The 18,496-nt window shown below is 38.2% G+C and overlaps 1 protein-coding gene across 1 annotated transcript; it reads left to right on the top strand.

Moving 5' to 3' along the window:
- Window positions 1-491: 491 nt before the first annotated feature.
- On the top strand, window positions 492-18,213 carry znf335 (zinc finger protein 335). Its single transcript, XM_015379087.1, has 28 exons — window positions 492-1,127; window positions 3,235-3,428; window positions 3,505-3,781; window positions 4,368-4,445; window positions 4,657-5,790; window positions 5,872-6,054; window positions 6,707-6,868; window positions 6,948-7,206; window positions 7,287-7,464; window positions 7,553-7,665; window positions 7,759-7,777; window positions 8,512-8,628; window positions 8,733-8,806; window positions 8,897-9,057; window positions 9,138-9,358; window positions 9,450-9,549; window positions 9,626-9,714; window positions 11,185-11,441; window positions 11,534-11,642; window positions 11,727-11,918; window positions 12,074-12,216; window positions 12,303-12,442; window positions 13,115-13,212; window positions 13,787-13,873; window positions 15,429-15,512; window positions 15,588-15,629; window positions 15,750-15,855; window positions 17,446-18,213. Exons 2-28 carry the CDS (start codon window positions 3,237-3,239, stop codon window positions 17,565-17,567), a joined length of 4,737 nt encoding a protein of 1,578 aa, XP_015234573.1. The 5' UTR covers window positions 492-1,127; window positions 3,235-3,236; the 3' UTR covers window positions 17,568-18,213.
- The last annotated feature ends 283 nt before the right edge of the window (window positions 18,214-18,496 follow it).

Raw genomic sequence — 18,496 nt, 5'->3', positions numbered from 1 at the left:
ACTCATTTATCCAGGATTCATAAAGGGAGCACCACAGGGATGTTCTCATTTTATTATTACTTATCTTATTAATTTATCCTTATTTTGGTCCTTTGAATATGTTAACTTAATTTCCATCACATTTTCCAAATGAAACATCCAGAGAAGTGCTGTCTCTTGTCATAGTGAGGTTTTATAAAATCTGCAGCCTTAGGTTTGAATTGTTTAGGTGTTTTGTCAATTGTAAGAAAAACTAATAACATAATGAATGACGCTTTTTAATCCTTAGCCTATTAGCAAATATTACAATACAGTGTATTTTGCATAGGTTTCAATTGCACTAGTCCCTGTATCAGTGCCTGTAATCCAGTGATAACCTTTTAGTTTCCCATTGTTTATTTTACTTAAACTACAGAGAATAATTAATAAACAAAGTTGTTAAATTCTTAGTTTACAGTATATTTAAGATGCAAGTATTTCACTACTTTACTTCAATTCTCTAAAAATCACCAGAATATAGAAAATAATGTATATTGTGAGTGTTCCACATAACTACAGACCACTTATTGTTACTCAGTGATATTTACTGTGCTATAAAAATCCCACATTCTGACACTTTGTTTCAGTTAAATCATCTGAAAACCTCCACCCTACAGCTGTCTCTATCCTCACAGCCTTTTGATCGAATCCTGTAAGGGTTTCCTGTCCAAACTATTTAAAAATCTCACCCTAAGGTTTGGTGAAAAGCTGGCAGCCCTGTATTTAACCTACGAAATGTTTAACAGACCTTAGATTTAAAAGGAAAGGTGGTCTAATATTCATCCGCACTTCTGTGTAATACGTCCTCCACTAAAAACAATAGTCCACAAAATGACACAGATATCAGAACACTACCCGATCCGATTAAATAATGAGATACGGTTAAAAAAGAAAAGAAGAAACGCTAAAATCGGACAATTAGGATAACCAACACATATCAAAATAGGCTGTTTTCAACCAAAACAATAAATAAGATCCGGTCGCAGTGACAGGAAGCCAGGAGATACTCATGGCGCCCGACTAGAAAGAATCGACTATTATTGGTTGCTATGTTGTGATCTACTCGGCGCATCTACCCGACGGAATATTCGTCTACTAAAAAATACAGGGTAAGAAAAAAGGGTTGCAATTCTGTTGTAGGCGAGGGAAAATGTTTTAATTTTCTTCAGGGACGGTGTTTGGGCGGTCTGTCGCTGTTTAGGCCCTCGAGGTCCCCGGTCAGTAGATCCCGCATAATGCCTGAGTGGAAAATACGCCTGTGCAGTGTAGAATGGCGAGGCGGAGCAGGCAGGGTGAAGGGCAGCTAGGCCTGCTTCAAACGACGAGCCGCTAGTCTGTGACAAACTAGCCTGGCAAACTAGCTCCGACTGCGACATTGTTCAGTTTCAAAGTGTTTTTAGCTACAGCACCTTGTATAAAGATTGTCATACAAGGTTATAAACTGGAGTTATTTATGCTGTAGCATTATATAGTATGTGCTAAAGCCGACTAACCCAACATGATGCTAATCCGTTAGCTTCTCTAGCTAATGTTCCAACTATGCTAAATAAACTAACCTAGTAGACTTGAATTATGAGCAATATACATTATCCTCTTATTGAGAATGAGACCAAATATTCACTTAAAGGAATATTCACTTAAATGACATGTACATGTACTCTTGGTAGCAAAGCAACTCCAAGTTTAAAATTCCCACTGGGAACTTTGGTAAAACAGTGCTTGGGCTGTTTGTATTAACTATTATAATTTTAGTTTTTTTGTTATTTCGTTCCACGGATAACTCTTCAAAGTAAATGTACCAATAAAAAGCCTGTTTTTACCATGTAAAGATAAATCCTGTTTGTTGTTTTCATGAAAAATGTGGATGAATTCGCTGTGCTTTCAGCAGAACAACTTTTAGCAGAGGCAGAGAAAAGGTGGGACAGCATTTCCACTCCTGGAAAATCATTAAAAACATTGCTTGTCATCCCTGGAATTACTTGTGTAGTGTGGATCCCATATTTACTCTGTTAAATGCTTATTCCAAAGTACAGAAGGAGAAATGCCATTAATATTATCTTTATATGCAATGACACACATTTGCTGATATTGTTATATTTGATTCCTGACATATGCTGTCTGTCAAAGAAAGCATGATGTGGAATTTAGGATTATGCACCATGAATTAAGACACATACAATTTCATCATTCAAAAATTCTATCATAATCATCATCATCAAACTGGACTGACAACACTTGAAATCATTTTCTAATTTCTTACTAAGGTATACTTTAGGAACCGCTGAGTTTTCTTCGTAGCGCTAGTTCCATTAAAGGATTTTGATTATCTTAAATAATTTAGAGTTTACCAAGAAAGCATTAAATGGCCTCAATTAAAACTCATCCATGTGAGAACATGTGGTATACATAGAGCTCTATATGGATGAATTAATATAGCCTATTACTTTTCAATAAAGTTGGGGTCAGGTTGCCTTTTGGTCATGGATGGACAGCAAGGTCCTTTAAAAAAATTAAACCAAACGATAAACATGATGATTGTAAAGCATGTGTATGCAATAGCCATAAAATTGTTTAAACACATCACTTAAATACATTTTGATCATTTGTTATTTGTGAAATTGTTTGTATACTCTGCCAATAGTCTGGGTCATGAGAAGGTTGTAATTTTCTGCTCTAGACATCGTACCATAATGACATCAGCCCTACCTAATGCACCATGTTTTAAAATACTTAAGAACATTTCAGACATGGCTGGGAAAGAAACATCAAATAACTGTTACATCATGTGAAACAGTAACTGTAAAACATGCCAGTAGCTGATAGAGTAACCCACCTAGAGCAGTAATTAAACCAAGATTGTAAAAAATTATATAAACATTTTGCATTTAAGATTAAAAATTGTTTTTTTTTATTCAATAAATATGCTCTATCCAGAACTCCTTTAGTGGAAAAGTTAGAATTTCACCTGGTTTATTTTTGTATAAAGATCTTTGTTAAAGTACCTTTGGCTATCCGATTATTAATCAATTGATTGACAAGATAAATGACAGATTAATCGATTTGCAAAACTGTCATTAGTTTCAGTCCTACCACCCAGTTACTCTGCTACTTTTCTGTGAAATCAAACAGCTTAATGGCAACTTAATGTTTGCCTACTAAAGCTTCATATTTGTTGGAATGTTTACAGCAAGCTTTAAAGATGACTGTTCTTTGTAGTTATGGATTCAGAGGAGAATGAGGTTGAAAGCAGCAGTGATGCAGGTCCATCGGGGATGGAGGAACCGTCTGAAAGCGGCATGGGCATGGAATCATCAGAGGCAATGTCTGCAGACAGCAGCGATGCTGCCGCCTCCCATGTGCAGGCCCCAGAGTCAGACTGCCATGTGGGACAGAGCTCAGAAGGACTGGTGGTAAGGCACTCTCCTGAGAAAAGACAATTGCAATGAAGCTGTTAAAAGACAATGAGGTGTTTGCCTCTCTTTCTAGGTGTTCATCCCAGAGACCAGCTCCAGTACAGATGTCAGAGTTTCTTCAGTTCATCTTCCAGACTCCTCTTCCGTGGCTCAGTCCACCAGTGTTTCCAGTGTCTCCACAGTGACCCAGTCAGTGCTGGTGACAGGATCGGCTCAGGTGTTGGTCCACTCCAGTGCGGTGTCTGACGGAGCTATGATGGTTTCTGACTCCACTGCATCTACCTCATCAGATCTAGGATCTGCCATTGACAAAATCATAGAGTCAACCATCGGTCCAGATCTTGTAAACGGTACCTTTGAACAATTTCTGTCTTTTAATAGCATACTAAGCCTTGATATATCATTCATCCTTATAAATAATTTCATGCTCCTGTCATGTTGCTACCACAAATGTTGATAGGATTTTATGTGATAGTCCAGGACGGGGTAGGGAAGAGAGCATTAGTCACTGATTATCTAAAAGATTTAGGTCTGGCCTTTGACTAGACCATTCTAACTTATGAATGTGTTTTGTTTGAAGCCATCTTATTGCAGCTCTGGTTACATTTAGGATGATTGCCCTGCTCTAAAGTAAAAAAAAACACCTTAACACAACTCCTGTCTTTTGCAAGTCTTCTTCTGGGATTGTTCTCTATTTAGCTATTTATTTTTATGTTGAATGATGCTCCTTCTTTGGTCTTAGCTGGGGGGGTTTTTCAGTGATAGCAGTTTTTATGGGTTAAAAATTTTGAGTTTGACCTCATCTGATCAGAAAAGAACCTTCTTTAAAGGTTTGCTGTGTCCCCTGTGTGGTTTATGAAAAAAAAAGAAATAGTTACATTTATAAATATGCTTTTTCAAGGTAGTGTGTGTGAAGTTGCTATATTTCCTTTTAAGGTTGTATAGCTGTGACCAGTGCAGAGGATGGACGAGCAGAAACCACCCAGTATCTGATTGTACAAGGACCAGATGACGGTGAGCATGTTTCATCCCCTCAGACCATTTTAAAGGCTTTTATAAGCTTCATGAAATGTTTAATTGAAGAACAAATTAATTATCTTAATCATTGTGTTGCATTGTGTAATATGAGTGTAAAGCAGAGACGTCATGACTTTTTGTTTCTGCTCAACCTGCACTGAACCCATCATGTAAATATTTTTAAACTTCTCTCCTTTGGATATTGCAGGAGCTCATATGGTAGCCCATATGTCATCTTCAGCCACGTCCAACCGTGTAGCCATAGAGGCTCACGTTGAAGGTCCTACATCCACCTGTCAGGATCAGGGAGATCTTCAGGGTAATCTTGAGCCAGACCAGCCTGATGATCATCCTGGACCTTCTGGCTACAGAGAAGATAGCAGCAGCCACCCTGACCAGCCTCAACATTCCCACCCATCCCAGTATATGGACTGCAGCGCGGATGGTCCTGACCAGACCGAGGAGTCCTCATCATCATTTCTGGAGTGTTCCGGTGAGGAACCTGACCAGACTCGCTCCCAGTCAGGTTTTTCTTACTACAGGGGGAGTAACCGTGACCAGGAGCTGCCTGGGTATGTAGAATACAGCGGAGCTGATTCAAACCCTACCAGCAGAAGTCGCTACGTGGTGGATTGTAGCACTGGGTATCTTCCCCGAGCAGCAAATGGGAGAGAACAGCCACATGAATCACGGAGCTACATCGACAGCAGCGCAGACCACCGGACCCAGACGAGTAGAAAGTATGCTGGAGAGTCTGGGGGGGAATGTGTTGCAGCTGCAGACTCGGAGCAGCCTGGCTGCTCACGCTATCAAGCAAGACTTGATGACGTTGATGATGATGACGATGATGAAAGGAACCAGGATCCAGATCAGCCGCAGCACTCTCTGCAGCAGCCTCAGCACTCCTGCTATACAGAGAACAGCAACGGACCCGAGGCGTCCTTCTATCAAGATGACAGCTCTTCTTCAGACCACCCGCTTGCAGACACGGCAGGCACAAACGGACTTCCTGAGGGGCTGGAATGTAACGACAGTCAGCCTGGCTTGTACATCAGCAGCAGTGGCACATACGCTTCTATTCAGGAACCTGAAGTGGCCCAACAGAGTTCCTCCAGCCAAGAGGAGCCTCAAGGCTCCCAGGATGAACCTCGGTTCTCTGCAGCCACAGAGACATCAGCCATGGTGGGAGGCTCTGAAAACCACCAGCCAAACCTGGCTGAGTTGGAGGAGATGATGGAGGTGGTGATTGTACAGCAGTTCAAGTGCAAGATGTGTCCGTATAAAAGTGTTTCCAAAGACACGCTCATCAACCACATGAGGGAAAAGCACTTTAAACCTGCTGGTAAGGATTCTAGTAATGGCAACCGTCATTACCCAAGCTGGCATATGGTAACAGTGATTTCATCTTGAACATTTTGTTTAGGAGACATGCCGATTAAACGTAAACGTGGACGACCCCCCAAAAGTGAGACGTTAGCTCGGCAAAAAGCAGAGCGAGAGGAGGCAGAAAGGAGGAGGGCAGAAGAAGCGAAGGCTGTCGTAAAGCAAGAAGCAGAAGATGAAGAAGATGATATCGTAGACGCCGGTGCAATTGACGATCCAGAAGGTGAGAGAGGAAGATATTCTCCTTATGTCGGTCTATGTATTTACAGCATCTACCAAATGTATTCATAAACCTTTTTGCATTTTGTCTGCTTATGATAATAAAGATTATGTTGTATTTTTGTTTATTCATGTAGTTATAAATGTAATAAAAAAATGCACATAAATTTGTAGGGTGGAAGTTAAACTGATTTTCAAAGTTTTTTCAAAACATAATAGGAAGGAATGTTATGCCTTTGTATTCGCTCCATTTTAGCTCTTGTTGTATATTTATGTTTGTTGTTCTGTTCCTTCAGAGGTACCTCGCTATTAACACAATTGTATTCACAGGTTAGGTATAACTAAACTAACTTGATTTACCTCGCATTTATAAAATGGACATAAAACTGAATATAAGAAAAACAAAAATCCTAAGCCTGATGTTGATCAAAGGTAGACTCAGGGCTTTTGTCCTTCCAAGAGGATTTGTACATTTATAATTTAGCTGAGAATTGTAAAGTAAGGTGCTTGAGAGCATAGCTGTCAGTTTTTGATTATTTAAATATTTTAAACTCAATATATTCCTTACACTTTACAGTCGTGTTATATTCTATTGATTTATATCATCTTAGTGATAAGCAATATAACCTTAACATTGACTGTGTGTGTAACTCCAGAGGACAGCGATTACAACCCAGTAGATCAGGAGATTAAAGGAAGACCTCCTAACTTTCCCAACAAACCCTCCACTCCCACCCCCTCCTCTTCTCAAGGGCGCCCCCGACGAAAGGTCGGCCGCCCAAGGAAATACAACATTTCCAGTGAAGGCAACAACAAAGGTGAGATGTTCGTTTGAGGACATATTTATGCTACTATGTTGCAGTCAGTACCTTCCTCATCCTCCAGTGTTTCTCACAGAAGCTGAAGGCATTTCAAAGCCATCCACACTTAGCGGGGATCCCTCTGCCTCTGAGGAGGCAAGCTCTTCTGGGTTGGGTCAAAGTCTGGTGAGAAAGAGTAATGAGGACACAGCTGAGGCAGCTATAAGCCAGTCGGACTCTGAGAACAAAGACCCTTCATCCAACACCCAACCAGAGGAGGAGTTCCTCCCAAAGAAACGGGGGAGACCATCGAAGCGCTTCCTACGGAAGAAATATAGGAAGTATATAAATCGCAAGTAAGCTTCGAAGTATAAACACATTGTTAATTGTACAAAGAATTGTTATGACACACACATTTGTCTTCATGATGTTTCAGTCGGTACTATAAATCCCTCAAACCTCTGCTCCGACCCCATAACTGCTGGATCTGTGGCTCACGCTTCCTCACTCAGGAGGACCTGCGCTTTCATGTCAGCTCCCATGAGGGGAATGACCCAGAGCTCTTTAAGTGCCTACAATGCAGCTACCGCTGCAAGCGCTGGTCTTCACTGAAGGTCTGTAAAAACAAAGCAGCTTTTGCCATGTTGTTTTTTTTTTTTTTTCTACAGATTTTTTTAGAAATTTTTTTCCTTTTTTTTATAGGAGCACATGTTCAATCATGAAGGTAAAAAGCCGTTTAAATGTGAAGAATGTGACTACTCCAGTGTTTACAATAAAGATGTTCTGCGACACTCAGCAGTTCACAGCAAGGAGAAGTAAATCATACTTAACTAATGTAAAGCTACTTTTTCCCCTGTATTGTCTAAGATAATAATTAATAATATATACATATCTTTGTTTTCTTGCAGGAAACAAAAAAAAGAGATGGTGAGTAATATTTAGCATGCCTTTTACTATACATGCCACAGCTCTTAGACTAAATTTAAAACACTCCTCCTGTTGGGTATGAAGCCATTAGCTGTTTGCCTTGCAGTGCAAGGGAAGACTTAAATTCATCAACAAAGGTGTTGTGTTTCCCTCCCATCCAACATCAGAAATATTGCTTACTTAAAAAAAAAGGCTAATATATAATTTGTTATATTTCTATCCAACGAATGTATAAAGTATTTTTTAAAGATATAGTATAGTTAAAGATCTGAAGATCAAAAGCTAAACATTATGATGTCCATAGGTCCTTACAGTTAAAAAATAGAACCATACATAGGAAAATAGAGCTAGTGCCAAAATAAACTTTAAAAAAACGTGACTAATGAGGCTTTAAGGACTTTTCAGTCTTACCCCAAACTAAGAAATAAACAAAAAATCCCAAAATATGTTTTAAATAGTCTGTGTTTAGCATGAAGTAATCCAATTGAGGTTTTACCAGTCCAGATGTGCAGAAAATATTTTTAATGATGCCAAGGTTAATCTAAAAACATACAAATACTATTATTGTTTGGTGTTTAATCATAATCTATGAATAAAAAAAAAAAAAACTCCTTCAGCGATTAATAAAAGATGATCATTTGAAGTAGTGTCACTGCAGCTGGTTTCTGTTGAAGTGGGCAGATCCTTTTTTACCGCATCTGTTATTTCTCAGCAATGTCTTTTTATTCCTGCAGGTTCCTAAGGTGTTAGAGTTCCCCTGCCCTGTGTGTGGTAAAGTGTACCCCATGCAAAAGAGGCTGACCCAACACATGAAGACCCACAGCTCAGAGAAACCACACATGTGTGACAAGGTTTGGGAATTCCCTCTACAGTTTACCAAATTCTGCTTTCACATCAGTCTTTTATGTATAAAACAATTTTTTGTGATTATTTTGTTTTTGTATTCATCTTGCAGTGTGGCAAATCCTTTAAGAAGAGGTACACATTCAAAATGCACTTATTGACCCACATTCAGAGTCTCGGAGACAAGTCAGTAATCTAATCTTTGCATTGTTCGACGTTCCAAGCGAAAAATAATAATTAGAACGTGTTTTAAATCTATGTTGTTTTTTTTTTCAGGTTTAAGTGTGAGTTTTGTGACTATACCTGTGAAAACAAGAAGCTTCTGCTCAACCATCAGCTCTCACACACTAACGACAGGCCCTTTAAGTGTGACTACTGTAAATATTCAACCTCCAAAGAGGAGTTCCTGGTCTCACACATGGCCATCAAACACACAGGTAGGTGTAGGCCACATATCAGGATATTTTAAGTTTTGCCTCCTGTATATATTCATGTTATCCTGTGTGTCTCTGTCCAGGGGAGAAGCCTTTCTCTTGTGATATGTGTCACTTCACCACCAAGCACAGGAAAAACCTGCGTCTCCATGTGCAGTGTCGCCACCCGGAGACTTTTGACGAGTGGTCTCTGGCTCACCCTGAGGAGCCGGTGACACGACGACGGAAACCCTTTTTCACCCTGCAGCAGATAGAGGAGCTGAAACAACAACAAGACGACAATCCAACATTACAGAACACTATAGTGAGTCTGTTTAGGGCATTTTATAAAAACAGCACAAATCACTTTGCTTTCTATTACATTCTGTAACCTTTTTTCCCCCTATTTTTTTCAGATAACTGTGGATCATGAGACATTGCAAGCTATGCAGGGGATAGAAAAAGCTTCAGTGACCCAGGATGCTTTGGGAAATACAACTATCATCTATGAGCATGGTTAGTTAGTGTTAGAAAGGCTAACAGTGATATTCATCTGATCGGGTAACTTAACTTTTCTAAAACTGTTTCTCAGGTGAATCTGGCGGTCTGTCTGCTCAGAATGCCCTGGACCTGCTGCTAAACATGAGCAATGCTCGGGAAATTGTTGGAAACTCTTTACAGGTTTGTTAAAAAAAAAATCTTTTTACATAGGAAACACACATTTCTAACAATGCTTAGCAAAGGTATGCATTCCTTCAAGAACCTTTCCAATATTATGTTTTAAGCACAAACATGGATACATTTATTGGGGTTTTATATCACAGATATTATAAAGTGTCTCCACTTGTTTTAATTTTTATAAACTGAAATGTCCCATTTTTCATGTTTGTTAAAAGTTCAGACGGTGCCTGTGGACATGAGTTTTCAGGTTTTGTCACATCTGGACTGGAGTTAAGTCTGGACTTTGACTAAACCATTCAAACATAACAAAATGCTTTGATCTAAGCTATTTCATGGTGGTTCTGGCTGTATTCTGGAAGGTGAACCTCTCTCTTAGTTTAAAGTATTTTGCAGCCTCTGACAGGCTTTCTTTAAAGTTTCCCATGTATTCAACACCATGCATCATCCCTTAAAACCTAACCATCTTTTTTACCCCTGATGGAGAATTGAATTAATTTCAAAAATGCTCCATTAATAAAACTTGTTAAATGTTTCTAGATTTATTCTACACGCCGTAGAGGCTGTATACTGAGGGAAGGAATAATCTCCTGTCTCTGTTAGAACAGTTCTGAAGAAACCTCTGACCTCAAGACACTCTGCTGTTGTATAATGGTGTGAATTGAGTGCTCATGTTTTCCAAAATATTCTTCATTTTATGGAAAATCCTTCCTGGCAAAATCATCTCCAGAATATCCAAATCAGTCCTCAGAACGGTCATCCTTCTTTATCAGCGCATTGAGCTTTTTTAAATCTACTGCATGTAATGCTATCCCAGCAGATGATGGCATTAGCGATAAATCTCCTTAAACAATCAGAAGATCCAATACACAAGTTTTTACTGCAACAGTATGATGTTTCAACCATGCTATTTAACTGCGGTAATGGCGAGGACATAATCTATTTTTCTTTTACCTCGCTATCTTGTAAAAATCCACTTAGGGAATAGGTCACTTCCTGTCTTTAATAAAGAATGCACTTTTGGCCTTAAATGACCTTTTTTCCTCTGAACGGATATTGCAGCTGAGTTGTGAACCTCTATAGGTTTGACCTGCAGCTTTAGGTGCTGTGGTGAACACAGTAGTGATGCATTGCAATGTGTATTATAGAACTGGTTGTGGCCTTCACAACATCTTCAGCAACATCTTCCCTGACCTGATGGCTGTGTTTTGTTGTCTTCGTGATTTTTGATTTTATGTGTCTGAGTTAAATGGTCCTGTTACAGTCAACACACACTTTTTTTGATTTGCGCCATTAAATAATTTTGTAAAATTTCACAACCATACGTTATTTGTGTTGGGTAATTACGTAAGATCTCAGAAACTTGCATTAAATATGTGAATGAAATGTAACAAAATGTGAAAATGTTCAAGGGGTGCTCGTAGAATCTGTAAAGTAGATATATGTTTAGAAATGAGCTTGTCATGTCTGCAGGTGGCAGTGCTGAAATCCGAAGGAAACGAAGCAGAAGAGGCAGCAGTAAGTGCTCTGACTGTTGCATCCGGCCAGGGTCAAAAGATCATGACCTTTCATGTGTCTGAGAACGGTGAAACAGTGCTGCAGGAGGCCTACCAGGCAGCCGCCTCGGAAACTGGGGAGCTGACCCACATTGCTATAGAATCCTATGAGGAAGGAGGAGAGTTTAATGTGGTTGAAGAGCCTGCTGGAGAAATCCACAGCCCGGCATACAGGTGAAACAACCAAAGACTGTAATTCACAGCGCTAAGAATAATTTCTAGTTGCATTATTGTTTTCAGGTTTTAATTCTGTTAAACTGTTTCAGTGTGGATGAAAGCAGTCAGGGTTTAGAAGTCTCTGCATCAGAGAGCCTGAAAAGTGAGAAATACTATTTAACTTCAGCCCTGGCTGATGGAGTTTTGCAGCAAGTCGAGGTAATTATTTTTACCCGTGTTGTTTTTATGGTGCTCATAAATATAATTACTAGATTCTCATGTTTGCTTCTCCTGTAACGCTAGCTAAGCAGTGAAGCTCCTGCCTCACCTACTGCGGTGAGCTCCCCCAACACAAAGAGGTTCTCCTGCCGCATCTGCATGGAGTCCTTCAACGGTCGCTCTGACATGGAGAACCACAAGAGGGCGCACTTGGATCCCAACACTTTTAAATGTCCTGACTGTGATTTCACCTCAAACTCATGGCCTGAAGTAAAGGTGTGTCTATCCGAAGCAGTCCCATAAACTCATTTCCTTCTTTTAACATTTGAATTGTCTTTATTGTTAATTCTAACAATATTTAGAATCCAATGCATCTCTGAGATTGTTGAGCTAGAAATAATAGTCTATTTTTTTATACATGGTTTCCTCAGTCTCACATGGGAATGCACTCCTACCTGCGGCCCCATAAGTGTCCGAGCTGCAGCTTTGCCTCAAAGAACAAGAAGGACTTGCGTCGGCACATGATGACCCACACCAACGAGAAGCCGTTTGCTTGCAAACATTGTGGACAAAGGTTGGGACTAAACCTTTTCAGTGAGGGTTAAGGATGAGATGCACTGATCAGATATGGGTGTAACTGTTTCTGTTTAACACTTTAAGGTTTAACCGTAACGGCCATCTGAAGTTCCACATGGAGCGTCTGCACAGTCAGGATCCACCAGCTCGCAAAGGCCAAAGAAACACATCTCAGCAAACAATCATTGTGAACAGTGATGAAGAGGCATTGGCCACCCTGCAGTGTAAGAAAAACAAACTTGTGAATTATTTAGAACTGGTGCAGATTGAGTTAGTACACACATATTCAGATCAAATATGAAGAAAAATAATTAAACAACACTTCACACAAAAAGAAAGAGATTAGTTGGTTATTTTATTTTTTGTTTTTTTGTTCTTTTTCTTTTCTTTGTAACATTCTCTCAATCCAACTGTTTGGTACTACCGCCTGCAGCCATATAATGCTATAAACACTCGTACAACCAGTTTAGATGGGCTGTTTATCCCAGAAAGACCAACAGAACCACATTTCTTGGATGTAACAAAAGCTTACTGAGGAATTTGAAGCCACACCTAAAGGCAGTGTGGGTTAAGGATGGTTACCAGTATAAGGTAGCAGACTGCTGTTGTTATGTATGGCTCTCTCAATCCAGTAAACGACTCCAACCAGTTTTTTTTTTAGCATAATAGATTGTTGGATATTGACAGAGAGACAAGTTTTCATAGGGAAAACCGCATAACCAACTGTGATGCTCAACCCACAAATGCATTTTCCTTTGCATTGATGCACAATTTAAAGGAAATAAACAGCCAAGAAACATCATTACAACTAGAAAAAAAAAAAAAAAAAAAACTTTGTTGTTCTATCTTTTCATATTAAATAGCATTAACTCTGTTTGTCTTTGTTTTTGCAACAGCCTTGCAGGCACATCAGACAGCGATCACTCCAGAGCAGCTGCAGGCCTTGGGTCAGGATCACATTATTGTATCACAAGAGCAAACTATGCCAGAGCAGGTAACAGCACCAACAGACCATTAAAAAAAATCTTCGCATGAAATCCCGTATAAAGGAGGTCAGGGGGAAATTGATAAGGGCTATCGGTGTACTTGGCAAAATTATATAAATTTGTGATCCACTGCATGCTCTATCTAGCTATATTGAGTTGAGATCTGGGGAAACGCTAATAAAATCAACCTCCATCTTGTTTATTTTCTGCAGAAAAAAAAGGCCATAATGATAGGAAACTATATTGGATATAATCAATATGGCGATAATCTGTTCATAACCTGGGAGTATTATAAAATCTGATTTACTGTCTAAAAATATTCAGGAGATTTTTAAAAGAGAGAGGAGCAACTTAAGAGGGAAACAAATTAAAACAAAAAAGTATCAATACTACATTAAGAAGCATGCCAAAGCCTATACATGTTTAATCTTTGTCTGTCTTACAGTGAACCTGAACGCTGATTAATTATTGATTAATGCAATTAAACTTCTACTACACCTTACCTTTACAGTCAGTCTTTGTTTTTTGATTTTTTTCTGTTTTAAATCTCTAAGTGCATCTATTTATTTGTGCGTCCATCAGGAGGAAGCTCCATACATCCAACAGATAACCACCATAGATGGTCAGACTGTCCAACACCTGATGACGGGAGATAACCAGGTGCATGAAGTAAGAGACATTTCATTGATTTGTCAGACTACATTGTAAATGAATGTATAGTTCTATGTCCACTCATCTACTGGGATTTTGCAACAAAGACGCTTTGCTATGCTTTTATTCCCATATTTGGCTAAATATGTCTTAGGGAGTTGCATTTTGATGGCTGGGCTTTTACCAACCACCTTGTGGTCACTGTTAGTCAGGATACATTTAAAAGTGGTTGTGAGGAGGTTCTTTAGAAACTTGGGTGAATGGGTGGGTATGCTGTCATCAACCAGGCTTTTAAGCAAAAATTATTTTAAATGTGTGTTAAAAAAAAAAATCTATTTGTTTACAGTTTCTATTTCATGTTTATGTAAAAGCCTTCCAATGTCAACTATTGGCATATTTGATAAGAATTGACTTTGGCATAATGGAGTGTTTTGTTGGAATTTGGGAAAAAAAGTTTATTTTCCATATTTTTTTTCAACTTAGAAGAAAGAAACTTGCCTCCACTGAGCTGCTGCCTTTGCAATTCGGAGTGTCACACATTTCATAAGGTTGCCCATCATGCCAATTCTCCTAATTAGGCTCTTCCTTAGGAGGGCTTTCTGACATCTCTCTGAACCCAAAACACATTTTTGTGACATAGACCTTGTCTAAGAGAAAAAAAAAGGGCATTGCTGTCACTATGCAGACTATTTAGATTTAAAAAAAAGCCAGTTCATCTCAAATCTGCAGAAATGCTGCCTCACATTGACTATTGTTGATCGGGGACATTAGTGTGTTATTTACTGACACTGCATGGCACAGTCAAGGTAGGCGCCCACCTGGAGAGGTTACTTAATTCACTCTCCCAGGTCAAAATGGTGAGGTTCAAAGAGCAGAGTTATGTCATGAATAAAGCGAAATACCACTTTGGATATAATCTAGATGAAATGGAATGAGGCTATTTGGTTGTTCTATAAAACAAAGTATTTCTGGAGGACTCTAGTGTAAAACTTTCATACACACAACAACTGTATATATTTATGAAGGGTGGTGGTGGCAGTGGGTTGTTTCAGTGCCAAAGGTACAGAGGCACTGAAGAGTGACTGAAACAGTTCAGAAACCAAAGTTGTTACTCTAAACAAGCGACCAAATGTTAAATATGGACTCTGTTATCTATGCAATTATCCCATATGTGAAAACTAAGAAGAGATGTGAATGAAATGTAATCTGATATAGTCTCCTCTAATGTTCAACCTTAACCCTGTTGACAGTTTATGGGCTATGCTAAAAAACTGCATCGCTGCCTGGAAACCAACCAGTTAAAATTAGCTGCTAATCCTGACAGGGAAAGCTCTCAGTGCTCAAAAATCCAATCGAAACTTTGCTAGAATATAGTTGCTTTCCAGAAAAAATGTATCAGTGTTTCCATTTGAGCCTGTATCTACAGTATAACTCTGACTGTGTGGATTACAACATTTTGAGTGTATTTTACTTTATACTGGTGATTTTATAAAGAAACTCAACATAATCTAGTCACATGTAGGTCATTATTACAAGTTTCAAATGAACCTGGAGGGTTTTTTGTTTTGTTCAGGTTCAGTACATCATCTCACAGGATGGAGTTGAGCACATACTACCTCAGGAGTATGTTGTAGTTGCTGACGGTAATCACATACAGGTAAGTGACAATAAGGTTCTTAAAGTTTTATCAGATAAAAGCCTTCAGTATCTAAGGGTGTTTTCTATTGTTCAGATGCCTGATGGACAAATAATCCAATATGAGCAGGAGCAACCGGTGAGGCAAATTGGATTGACTGTAAAATTAATTTACTTTAAATTAGACTAGTTAAGCAATTCATTTACTGAGATTCTTTTTTTATTGTTTTTTTTTATGCCTTTGTGTGTGTGAGTACAGATTGCTGTAAGTCACGATGGGCAGATCCAGTATGTACCTGTCAGCCCTGAGACTCAGATGGTGAACGCTGAGGACCTGGAAGCTGCTGCCCATTCTGCTGTCACAGGTAAGCTCTGTGGAAAAGGCTTAATGTTCTTTTATTATAATAGATTCAGGCAAGGCAGCTATATTTATGTCACACCTTTTGCCAAAAAACAGCTCAGAGTGCTTGTATAAAGAAATGTGTAGAACTCCATAACAAGTTATAAGAGATATCACATGAAAACAGATTTTTTTAAACAGTTTCAATTAAATCTTTTTTTGCAAAATCAGCTTGAAATCAAAACATTTTTTAAGATTTTATGTTAATAAAGAGCTCAGGGTGTGAGCAGTTCTAAACTGTAAGGGAAGATTATTCCAGATTTTTGGAGTATAAACACTGAAGGTTGCTTCACTATGTTCTGTTCTGAGTCTTGGCAGTATCTTAATCTAAGTCATTTATTGTTGCTGAAAATCAATTTTGATAAAGAAAATCATCAAACCAGCATAACAATACCCCAAGATTCCCTTTTCCAATATTAATCATGGCGTTTATAGAAAATATAATATCCCTGTCAATATTCTCAGTGTTTTTTTATTTATATTCCTCTGCTTCTTTTCTATAAAATAACAAAGCTTCTGTAACATGTATTTAACATGCACTGGATTGTTTCCTCCAACAGTACTGATTTAACATATAGGTAATATTTAAGGTTTATGCTGCTCCACCATTAGTGTCAATCTTGCATTAAAGGAGAAAACGCCATCTGAATTGCTATTGGCTCATTTTCTTTGTGCACTGCTGAGCATGCATTTACATGCTTTTTCATAAAATGCTGCATCCTTTGTCTTAGCAAGTGGTGTCATGAGGAAACACTTATACAAAATAAACATTCTGCTCATATTTTACTCATCACATAAACCTGAAGTTTCTTTTAGGACACTTGCCCAAACCTTTTATGAAATTTACTTTAAATCCTGTAATTTGCACTTCCATCATGTTTCTCATCCCTTATTCTCATCTACGGTTTACTGGATGTCATGGCTTCTCTTTAAGAGCATCATAAATACAGGTCTTTGGACTGCAGCCTGAACAGCTTACAGATCCACTCCTAGCATCCATCTAATACGTCCAATTTAGAGGTATGGACACTTCTGCACAGTTGGGATTCATTTTCTCAGCTCCTGCTCATTGTGCAGTTATTTTTGCACGATGATCCTTCATGTTGCTGCCACTGCATCGGCAAGTGGACTACTTAATAATTTACAATAGATGACTTGCAGTGCTGCCAACCCAATTAGGGCGTAATTTGGTTTGTATGCAGTCAATCTGCTTGGGTTTAGGTACAAGTCTTTCAAATCCAGAGAGGATACTTCCCGGAGAAGTTGCAGAAACCATCTGACATTTAATGCCAAGGTGCAATTTTAATCTGGTCCAAAAGACACAGAATAATTCAGAGGATTTGTTTAAATGTAGGCTAAGATGAAATTTGTTGCCTTATTTATTGATTTGTCCCAAACAGAGCTCCTTTCTTTAATTGTTTTGTAATTTTTTTTCACATAGTTTTTAAAGTTTACTGGCATAAAGAATAAAAATACCTTTGTGAGAAAGAGTCATCTCTTCAGAATGCAGACATCAATTCATACTGATTATCTTGTTTTTTTCTTTTTCTTGCAGCTGTAGCAGATGCAGCCATGGGACAGACCCAAACACTTTATACTGAGGCGACACCTGAACAGCTGGAACAGCTGCAGCAGCAGGGCATCCCCTATGATGTCATTACCTTTACCAATGAGTAGCAGCAGAAATGTGTTGTGAGCTCCAATAAAAGAACAGTGACCTCAGCTCAGAAATGCATCCATGCATATTAAAGGCTGTGACCAGAAGCCTTATATACAGAAGATGCAGAAAAGGCTTAATAAAAACAGCTTGTTAAAGTTATCAAATTTCAACACTTGCTTTTAAATTATTAAAGGGGGCTGAATATTTCAGAGTAAATATGAACAATGTGTGTCTGTTTTGTAAGGTTTAAGAATAGTGTTCATGTGCCTGAACTGCTTTTACTTGCAAGACAATGTTATCTGCTGCAAGCCTAACAATGTTTTAGGAATTCCTTGTTTAAATTTGTTTGTTTTTGAGTGAATGAAGGGACAAAGGGAGTGTTTATTTTATATCTGAATTAAGTTAATTGTTAGTTTGTTACAACCCTCTGAATATTTATGTAAATACATTTTAATTTCCATTTTGTTTTGTCATGGATGATATGTTTTGAGTTGGCAAAAAGTGTATCATAAGATAAAAGCTAATACCAAATAAATCGCTTTGTGTATAAATATCTACAGTCTGTAATATTGCAGCAAAATGTTTTTTTTTTTCTTTACTTTATAAATAAGTGGTTTTAGCAGCAGAGAACCAGCTCATTGTTTTTTTAGAGGGAGTAAAATATTTAAGCTTATATTTTATTCATATATTTATATATATATATATATATATATATATATATATATATATATATATATATATATATATATAATATAATATAAGCTTAAATATATTATTTTTTTAAAACAATGAGATGTTTTAAAAAAATAAAGCTCTTGCAACATCATATTCATGGGGGAAAAAATGAACCTGCTTTGCGTCCCCAAATAGCATTTTTCTGCAATTATTATTATTGTTTTTATTGCTCTACCATAGAATTCTGTATAAAGGGAGGATTTTTTTGACC

Source organism: Cyprinodon variegatus, unplaced genomic scaffold, assembly GCF_000732505.1.
Source record: "Cyprinodon variegatus isolate N-32 unplaced genomic scaffold, C_variegatus-1.0 Scaffold185, whole genome shotgun sequence".
In the NCBI taxonomy this organism is placed as follows: Eukaryota; Metazoa; Chordata; class Actinopteri; order Cyprinodontiformes; family Cyprinodontidae; genus Cyprinodon; species Cyprinodon variegatus.
Note: the sequence above shows the minus strand (reverse complement) of the source record. Positions and strands in the feature narration are given on the sequence as shown.

Excerpts from the sequence above, each read along its gene's own strand:
- znf335 (XM_015379087.1), top strand. The coding sequence starts at position 3,237 with ATGGATTCAGAGGAGAATGAGGTTGAAAGCAGCAGTGATGCAGGTCCA. Across the intron at positions 9,550-9,625 it reads AACTATCATCTATGAGCATG|GTGAATCTGGCGGTCTGTCT; the intron begins GTTAGTTAGTGT and ends ACTGTTTCTCAG. Across the intron at positions 15,856-17,445 it reads TGCCCATTCTGCTGTCACAG|CTGTAGCAGATGCAGCCATG; the intron begins GTAAGCTCTGTG and ends TTTTTCTTGCAG.